Source organism: Zea mays, chromosome 10, assembly GCF_902167145.1.
Source record: "Zea mays cultivar B73 chromosome 10, Zm-B73-REFERENCE-NAM-5.0, whole genome shotgun sequence".
In the NCBI taxonomy this organism is placed as follows: domain Eukaryota; kingdom Viridiplantae; phylum Streptophyta; class Magnoliopsida; order Poales; family Poaceae; genus Zea; species Zea mays.
In genome coordinates this window covers 63,598,585-63,608,220 of record NC_050105.1, presented here as the reverse complement: position 1 = coordinate 63,608,220, position 9,636 = coordinate 63,598,585, and the positions used below count along the sequence as shown (strand labels likewise).

The 9,636-nt window shown below is 43.6% G+C and overlaps 1 protein-coding gene across 1 annotated transcript; it reads left to right on the top strand.

Annotated features, from left to right (window-relative positions):
* The first annotated feature begins 559 nt into the window (after positions 1 to 559).
* LOC103641140 (DNA-binding protein EMBP-1) lies at positions 560 to 2,008 on the top strand. The gene is made up of 3 exons (XM_008664508.4): positions 560 to 986; positions 1,117 to 1,194; positions 1,829 to 2,008. The coding sequence occupies exons 1-3, from the start codon at positions 804 to 806 to the stop codon at positions 2,006 to 2,008; spliced, it is 441 nt and encodes a 146-aa protein (XP_008662730.1). The 5' UTR covers positions 560 to 803.
* Positions 2,009 to 9,636: the final 7,628 nt, after the last annotated feature.

Sequence of the window (9,636 nt, the reverse complement as noted above, 5' to 3'; positions counted from 1 at the left end):
CTATGGTCTAGAAAGTCAGAGATTGGTACAAGCATCAACCGGAAACACAAAAAAATCACAACAAAATTGAATTTCTGGATAACACTTTTACCTCAATACTCTTTTTCCCAAACCAGGTTCCAATAAGACATTCCTCCTTATCATCTCCAGGATAAGTATACTGAAATATGTAGCAATCGCCAGTGTAAAATTTGGATTGGTCAGAGGGTGAGAGTTGAACCTTGTCTTTATCATTTACACGCCAAACCTATCAAATACATGGAAAAAGTAAGTCAGAACACTGTTAATTTGCTTGCATATGGAAGCTAAAAAATCAAATGAATCACATGGATCATAAAAATGAACTAAACATTTCACCTTGCGCACAACTTCAAAGCACACTCCAACTTCCTTTCTCAAAATGAATTTCTAGCTAGTTAGCTTCCATTGATTTGTACACCCATGCCAGCACATATCCTCTTTCTAAAAAAACTCTACCTGGGGGTAAGAATCTCATGGTTCGATCAATATCTGAATAGTAACTGTAGGAATGTTACTCCTGTCTTCCTCATCTATCCAGCATAAGAAAGATTATGAGTATATAATAAAGGAGATGTTATTGATATCACCATGAAATAGATTAATAGAAGAATTCTACAAGTATTTAAACTAAAACCATAGCCAGATAGTTGCAATCAACTACATCACAAAAGCATTACTGAGAGGAGATTATTAGACGAGCACTGTCTTACTTTACAAATTCAATAAGCTGAAGAGAAGTTGTTTGGTCTAGTCTTTGGTGTTAACTAAAGTTATAAGCATGAATGAAATGTTGTAACACAGGGATTGATGTCATAATTTATGCCATACAAGACAACATTGTCAGGCCGAACTTGAACATTGGGATGGACCTTTGGACTGATTCTCCAGTTAAAGCAGAGACCTCTGGACAGGGTGAAATAAATGCTGCGACGCATTCCCATCATGGCAGCACTTTGTCGATGATGGTATGGCTATCTTTTACATAAGGGAATTTACAGTGGCAATCGTCACTAACAAAAAGCATTTGCATCTCCAACTCCTGTAAATATATAGCATGTCCTCTCAGCATCTTTGTCATGTGCTGTCTTCTGGCAGGATGAGCGAGAACTGAAAAGGGAGAGAAGAAAGCAATCTAACAGAGAGTCAGCGAGGAGATCAAGGCTACGCAAGCAGGTACTGTCTAATAAAGACATCTGACTGTACAACGAATGTTGTAGGGGAGATTCGAATTTGTTCTGTTCTAACGGTCTGTTATCCTTTTTGCCCAGTTGAGTGCTTTAACTATGAGTGGTAGTACAAGGAAAACTTGAAAAATAGCAACTCTCAACTTGGCTACACTGAAAATGGTGTGACTGGTCTGATCATCTAGGAAGAACCTTAAATAATCCCTTGCCACTACCATATCATTAGACAAATGTAGGAAAATGTCCAACAGGCCTTGGGCGAGTTGGATAAACTCGGTCAATTTGGATTTGCCGATACTTTGTAATGCTACTAGTTCTTTGGGAAGTTGAGTGTGCCTATGATCTGCCCTGCTCTTCTAGCATTAATATTTGTGGGAATTTATCAATCTGAATTCAGGTAAATATATCTAGTTTGGCACTTAGGCTGCCAGGAAAATGCAATTTTCTCGGACAACAACGTAAGAATTAGTGATATTAATGATATTTTTTTGTCTGATACTTGAAGGCACCTCTTTTTTGTTGGTACAATACTAGAACCGAATAAACTGAAGAATGCACATCGCACTGCTTGTTTTAGGGAAAATATGTACTGATCTGTTACATGTCTTCGTTATATTACCCAGCAAGAATGTGAGGAACTAGCGCAGAAGGTAACTGACCTGACCGTCGTCAACGGCATGCTCAGATCAGAACTCGACGAGCTTAAGAAGGCCTGTGAAGACATGGAAGCAGTGACCAGCATGGTAATAAAAACAGCACTGGTAGCAATGGGTAGTGGCAGATTGACACAAGGAAGTTCCTGACTGGACTTGGGCGGCGCAGGAAGATGGAGCAGAGCTGAGCATGACTGGCGAGCTGGAGGGCAGCGAGCAGGGAGGGCACGGAGGGGGCGAGCTCGAACCTCCCTGGTGGCTGGCGCTAGAGGAAGATGGGGAGGGGATGGAGAAGATGAGGTGCGTTCAAGAGATAGGGCTGGGCGGACGGCTGAGTGAGCAGTGGGCAGTGGCGGCGGCACCCGCCATGGCTGAGGAAGGGGGTGGGAGAAGTGACGGCGGCTGCGCGCGTAGAATAGGGTTTCGTTTGTTTGTTTAGCAGGCCTTTAGATGGGCTTTGGTGAGTAAATAAGAAACACAAAAATCAAGTACCTCTATAGCGACCCACCATCAGTCACACACTTACGTATATAGCGACCGACCATAAGTCGTTAAATTTCTAGACTTTTAGCGACCCACAGACCGTCGCTATAAACGCATTTAGCGACCAACCGTCGGTCCATAACTTTTAGCGACCAACCGTCGGTCCCAAATAAGGGTCGCTAAAGATCAACCGTCGTGTAGTGGTAATAGTAAACTAACCCAGTATTTATGTACTTCTCAAGAGGAGTTGACTAGTGTTGCTGCCAAGTTGGAAGAAAGCAAACAAAAACTGGCAGTACTGAAAGCACATGGAGACAATAAGCAAGCAACACCGATCCTTGTTCCTATGCTGGGAAAGAAAACTGCAGAAAAGGTGGTGTAAGGAAAATGGACCCCGGGCCATTTGGCTAATTGAGTTTTGGTGTTTGATGATTAACACAACCTGTGGACTAATATGTTTGCTAGTGTTTATAATTATAGTTCACAGGATGCGAAGAGAATTGGACCAAGGCAATGAGGATGCAACACCTCAAAAGAAGACATAAATAGAAGCATAGGAGTCCAATACTCAAGAACAAAAGGAGCCCGAAGAAATCAGCAAAGGAATCCAAGAAACGGGCTGTCAGCCAGCGCCTGGTGGCGCACCAGACATTGATGTCCGGTGTGCACCGGACTGTCCGGTGAGGCACCGGACAGTCTGCGCAGAGAGGCCGCAGACAGGCGCTCTCTAGTTGTAGCACCGGACTGTCCGGTGTGCACCGGACTGTCCGGTGTGCCAACGGGCAGACGGCAACGGTCGGATCCAACGGTCGACTGCTACAGGCGCCAACGGTCGGCTGACGTGGCGTGCACTGGACACTGCACAGTAGATGTCCGGTGGTGCACCGGACTGTCCGGTGCACCCGACGACAGAAAGCTGCTGCTTTCTGTCCAACGGCTAGTTTGGGGTGTGGAGGCTATAAATACCACCCCAACCGGCCATTCTCAAGTGTGGGAGCCCAAGAAACATACCAAGGCATATTGTAGACATTTCCAAGTGCTCAAACACCCAAGTGCTTAATAGAATCACTCGGTGATTAGCGTAGGTGCTTTGTGAAGTGCTTAGGTTAGTTAGACCGCATTAGCGCTTGCTCTAGGTGAATCCTAGTTAGTTGAGTGAGTTTTGTAAAACCACACAACCCCTCGGCTCTTGCGTGTGTCGTTGTAATTGTACCGAGTGGGGCGAGAGTCTTGCGAGACCGTGACAACCGCGTTTGTGTCACGGCCGCCACCGTGTACCGGAGGGAACGAGGCCCGCGGCGTTTCGGCCGGAAGCTCGATAGTGGAGACGGCGGGGAGCGTCCGAGAGGAGCCGGAAGCGGAGCACCACTTGCGCGTGGAGAAGGCCCGCGGCTCTCTATGGAGTTACTCGACCGAGGTGCTTGGCCCTCGCGTGGGCTTCCCTTTGCGTAGGGGCACCAACGAGGATTAGTCGGGACCTTGCGTGGTTCCGGATACCTCGGTAAAAATACCGGCGTCATCCACGAGAGTTTGCTTCTCTACCTAGCTTTTTACTTTCCGCATTTATATTAAGCATTTAAGTTTCAATCTTGTAGTCATACTTGTTTAGTGTAGATTGAAACTTAACCTTTGCGGTAGAGATAGCAACACTTAGACAAAACCTAGTTTGCACACTCTAGTTTGATTACTTGCATAGGTTTTGCTCTAGGGATTTAATTGTGGCCTAGTTTAGTAAAAGTTTTGGAAGTCCTAATTCACCCCCCCCCCCTCTTAGGCGTCACCCGTTTCCTACAAGTGGTATCAGAGCCCGGTTTGGCTCATTTGAAACGCTTTAGCTTCACCGCTAAAAAGAGTCGACGCTTTTTAGAGGAAGGGATGGATACCCATAGGCCACCACACTTCGATGGCACCAACTTCCCATATTATAGTGCTAGAATGGCTTGTTACCTAGAGGCCGTTGATCTAGGTGTTTGGAGAGTCACTCGTGACGGGATGAAACCTCTCAAGAATCCCGAGAAACCCACCACGAGTGAGGAAAAAGAAATTCATTTAAATGCTAGAGCCAAAAATTGCTTGTATGAATCTCTTAGCATGGATATTTTCAATCAAGTATTTACCCTGAAAACTGCTAATGAGATTTGGCTAAAATTGCATGAGCTCCATGACGGCACATCAAATGTCCGTGAGCAAAAACATTGCCTAGTCTTAAATGAGTATAATTCTTTTGCTATGAAAGATGATGAGCTTGTTAGAGACATGTATTCTCGCTTGAATCTAATTATCAATGAGCTCAATTCTATTGGCATTAATAAGCTAGGTGATGCGGACATTATGAGGAAGATTATCTCCCTGCTACCACAATAAAGATATGGGAGCATCATCACCATCCTTCACAACATGGAGGACTTAAGCAACATGACCCCGACCATTGTGATTGGGAAAATCGCGGCCTTTGAGATGTCGCGAAAAATGAGTCGGGGAGAGGAGCCAACTTCCTCAAGACCATATGCTTTTGCATGTGATGAAAGGAAGGGCAAAAAGAAGGCTCCCACTCCAAGTTCCTCAAGTGAAGAAGAGGAAGAAGAAGAAAGTGATGATGATGAAGATAATCAACCATGCACATCATCCTCCGAGGACGAAGAAACGATCCGACGCGTCGGAAAGGTAATGGGGATGATCCGCAAGATTAATCTAATGGGTGTGCCCCTGCAGGTCGAGGATCTTCTCTTTAACATTGACAGGAAAAAGCAAAGGAAGAGAGGATGCTTCGCTTGTGGGGAGAAGGGTCACTTCAGGGACAACTGTCCAAATATGGCCAAACCCAAAAAGGAGAGGAGCAAAGGCAAGGCGCTAACAAGTGTTAGAACTTGGGATGATTCTTCAAGTGAAGATGAACCTCCAAGGACACGCAGCCACCGGTCCTCGTCACGATCATCACGGTCATCACACAAATGCCTTATGGCAAGAGGTAACAAAAGCATTCCATCCTCTAGTGATGAAAGTAGTAGTAATGATGAAGGTGAGGGAAAGCCCTCTCTAGATGAGCTTGCGGAAGCCGTAGAATTTTTCCAGGATGTTTGCACTAAGCAAAAAGCTCAACTTAAAACTTTGAAAAATAAGTTGGTTAGCTCTCAAAATGATTACAAAGGTTTGCTAGAAAAATTTGAAACTTTTGCAAACTTAAATAGTGAGCTATCAACTAAAATTGAGCTATTAGAATCTAGTGCTCCATCCACTGCTACCGATGATAGCCTTATTAAAAAGAATGAAAAACTTAAGGCTAAGTTAGCTAGCGCCCAAGAAGCTATTGAAAATTTGCTAGAGAAAATGGAAATTCTTAGCATACACAATAATGAGCTAACTACTAAGCTAGAAAACATTGGTAGCACCCCAGCAGCATCTTTAGTTGAAATACCTGAAATAATTAAGAAAGATGCTTCTACTTCCTGCTTTGATTTAATTGATGAGTCTAACCCCTGCAACCAAGTCGTTGTTGAGAATATTGTTGTAAAGACATGTTCGGATGAGGTTGCAAAAGAAAATGAACAATTAAAGCAAGAAGTGGCTCGCCTTGGCAAGGCTTTGTATGACAAGAAAGGCAAAGCCAAACAAATCCGACCTTCACAGGATAACACCACTGCGGGAGTGAACAAGCCTATGGAGGGAGAAACTGTGATTTGTAGACTATGCCACATGGAAGGCCACAAGTCTTTCCAATGCAAGGTGATGATCGGGGATAAACAAAGGCGAAAGCTCAAGCAAAAGCCATCAAGCAAAATCTCCAACACCTACATCAAAAAGGTGAACAAAAAGGATGCTACTCCATATTTGATCAAGAAGAAAAAGAACAGAAAGGTGATAGCAATCAAGGCCAACAAGCAAGCCAACAAAGGAAAGGGGGCCAAACGCATCTGGGTGCCAAAGGAGATAATTTCAACCATGAAAAGCACCAAGAAGGTTTGGATCCCGAAAGGGAAGTGAGTGGACCGAAGGTCCTTGGGAAATTTGGAGACTTGGCAAATTTGGATGTATATCATGGGATACATCATATTAGATCAAGTTTATTGCCAAGTGGGTTAGTGAAAATTTTTGACCCAAATTTCCCACCCATGACTAAGGTAACTAGTTGTATTATATTTCTCGTTTTTAGATATGCGTATCTATTTACCTTTTATCTAGTTTACCTTTCTTGCCTAGTATTACATTTGTTATGTACTTTTGTTCAAAATCATGCATACTAGGTAAATCATATTGTAGGATTGCTTGTTTTTAAATTCATATACTTGAGCAAACCTACATGGCTTAAAATGTTTATTTAAGCACGGCACATAGCTTCTATATCTCTCCATAGTAAATGATGCATAAATTGAAAATTTTGATTCCTACAAGTTGTATCATTTAACTTATATGTGCCAAAGTTAGGATTATGGATAATTTACCCCTCTTGATATCAAATCAAAGTGCATGTCTCCTACAAGTATTCAAAACTTGTATGCACACCTTTAGGGGGAGGTTACTCTATAATCTAACACTTTGAGACTAACACCTTTTCAAGTCTATTTCTTGTGATAGTCTCATTGTAAGGAAAATAAGGTCCCCGGAGAAAGACAACAATCTTCCACTGCAAAATCTCCAAGAACTCACATGTCTCTCAAGCTCACCATTGACCTTCAATTGGTATCTTTTGAGACTACATTCAGTATCATTTACATGTCTTCTCCTAAACTTGATTAGACTATATTTCATATCATATGCTTCCATGTTGCAAAAATGCATAAGTAGTTAACTCATATTCTGTTACCTATGCATAAGGGAAGCTAGTCTTTTCAAATCATGTCTTGCACCTCTAATTTTCACATGCTTTTCCTAAGTTGAGGATCTCTGTCAGGGGGAGTTTTTCTTCTTCTCTAAAAAGGGGAGAAACTTTTTTCTAAGGAGAACACCCATTTAGGGGGAGTAATCCTTTCACCTGGTATCACTCTTGTGGTTTATTTTAATATCCTTATAGTGATATCATTTGATACAATTCCTGTTGAGGGCAAGCTTTTATTTACTTCCTACATGCTTTTTATGTCTTCCTTTTCGGTGGTTGATGCCAAAGGGGGAGAAGTTTAGGGACCAAAGCAATGAAAACTATATCAAACACCAAACACCACAAATTTAAAATTTTATATCTACAAATGGTTTTTCAAATGGTTTTGGTTATTTGGTCCAAAAATAGGAAGTAAGTGAATTATGGAGTTAGGGGGAGGCTTAAGTCCATAATATCACATTGTGGGGACATTCATGCATCTTAGCAAGTAGATTGCATATTTTAATTCAAATACTTGTATTATTTGCTTGCTTTGGTTGTGTTGTCATCAATCACCAAAAAGGGGGAGATTGTAAGGAAAATGGACCCCGGGCCATTTGGCTAATTGAGTTTTGGTGTTTGATGATTAACACAACCTGTGGACTAATATGTTTGCTAGTGTTTATAATTATAGTTCACAGGATGCGAAGAGAATTGGACCAAGGCAATGAGGATGCAACACCTCAAAAGAAGACATAAATAGAAGCATAGGAGTCCAATACTCAAGAACAAAAGAAGCCCGAAGAAATCAGCAAAGGAATCCAAGAAACGGGCTGTCAGCCAGCGCCTGGTGGCGCACCGGACATTGATGTCCGGTGTGCACCGGACTGTCCGGTGAGGCACCGGACAGTCTACGCAGAGAGGCCGCAGACAGGCGCTCTCTGGTTGTAGCACCGGACTGTCCGGTGTGCACCGGACTGTCCGGTGTGCCAACGGGCAGACGGCAACGGTCGGATCCAACGGTCGACTGCTACAGGCGCCAACGGTCGGCTGACGTGGCGTGCACCGGACACTGCACAGTAGATGTCCGGTGGTGCACCGGACTGTCCGGTGCACCCGACGACAGAAAGCTGCTGCTTTCTGTCCAACGGCTAGTTTGGGGTGTGGAGGCTATAAATACCACCCCAACCGGCCATTCTCAAGTGTGGAAGCCCAAGAAACATACCAAGGCATATTGTAGACATTTCCAAGTGCTCAAACACCCAAGTGCTTAATAGAATCACTCGGTGATTAGCGTAGGTGCTTTGTGAAGTGCTTAGGTTAGTTAGACCGCATTAGCGCTTGCTCTAGGTGAATCCTAGTTAGTTGAGTGAGTTTTGTAAAACCACACAACCCCTCGGCTCTTGCGTGAGTCGTTGTAATTGTACCGAGTGGGGCGAGAGTCTTGCGAGACCGTGACAACCGCGTTTATGTCACGGCCGCCACCGTGTACCGGAGGGAACGAGGCCCGCGGCGTTTCGGCCGGAAGCTCGATAGTGGAGACGGCGGGGAGCGTCCGAGAGGAGCCGGAAGCGGAGCACCACTTGCGCGTGGAGAAGGCCCACGGCTCTCTACGGAGTTACTCGACCGAGGTGCTTGGCCCTCGCGTGGGCTTCCCTTTGCGTAGGGGCACCAACGGGGATTAGTCGGGACCTTGCGTGGTTCCGGATACCTCGGTAAAAATACCGGCGTCATCCACGAGAGTTTGCTTCTCTACCTAGCTTTTTACTTTCCGCATTTATATTAAGCATTTAAGTTTCAATCTTGTAGTCATACTTGTTTAGTGTAGATTGAAACTTAACCTTTGCGGTAGAGATAGCAACACTTAGACAAAACCTAGTTTGCACACTCTAGTTTGATTACTTGCATAGGTTTTGCTCTAGGGATTTAATTGTGGCCTAGTTTAGTAAAAGTTTTGGAAGTCCTAATTCACCCCCCCTCTTAGGCGTCACCCGTTTCCTACAGGTGGGAGATAGACAAACAGAACTACAAGATCTTGTTGTTAGTTATATTATGATGTAGCTCAGCAAATATCATTTGTACTTGTATATTAGACCCCTCCAGCTACCTTGCCGACGCATGAATGAGATATTGTCTCTTATTAGTACTGGATGAGATGTATCTTTTTATGACTATGGATGAGACTTTTGTGATGTAATTGATGAGACTATGGATTTAAATATTTTTATGTGATTGTGTGTGAGATGTTTTATGTGAAAATATGTTGTGCTATATAGCTGTTGATATATTTGTTATGTTGTAGAATGTGGTGTAAAATAAAAATAAACAACATTTGTAATGCTGGTCAAATTAACTTCCTAGAGGCTACAGTCATCCGTAGGAAGTTAGCTAACTTCCTAGGGGCTACAGTCAGCAGTAGGAAGTTAGTCAGTTGACGGCGTTGACGGCATGAAGCTACTAACTTCCTAGAGGGCTCTAGGAAGTTAAGCTAACTTCCAACAAA

What these genes read in the sequence shown, in the direction of transcription:
- LOC103641140 (XM_008664508.4), top strand. Translation starts at nt 804, where the DNA reads ATGAAATGTTGTAACACAGGGATTGATGTCATAATTTATGCCATACAA. An exon ending in GCAGCACTTTGTCGATGATG is followed by an intron (nt 987 to 1,116) that starts GTATGGCTATCT and finishes GTCTTCTGGCAG; the next exon opens with GATGAGCGAGAACTGAAAAG. An exon ending in GATCAAGGCTACGCAAGCAG is followed by an intron (nt 1,195 to 1,828) that starts GTACTGTCTAAT and finishes TATATTACCCAG; the next exon opens with CAAGAATGTGAGGAACTAGC.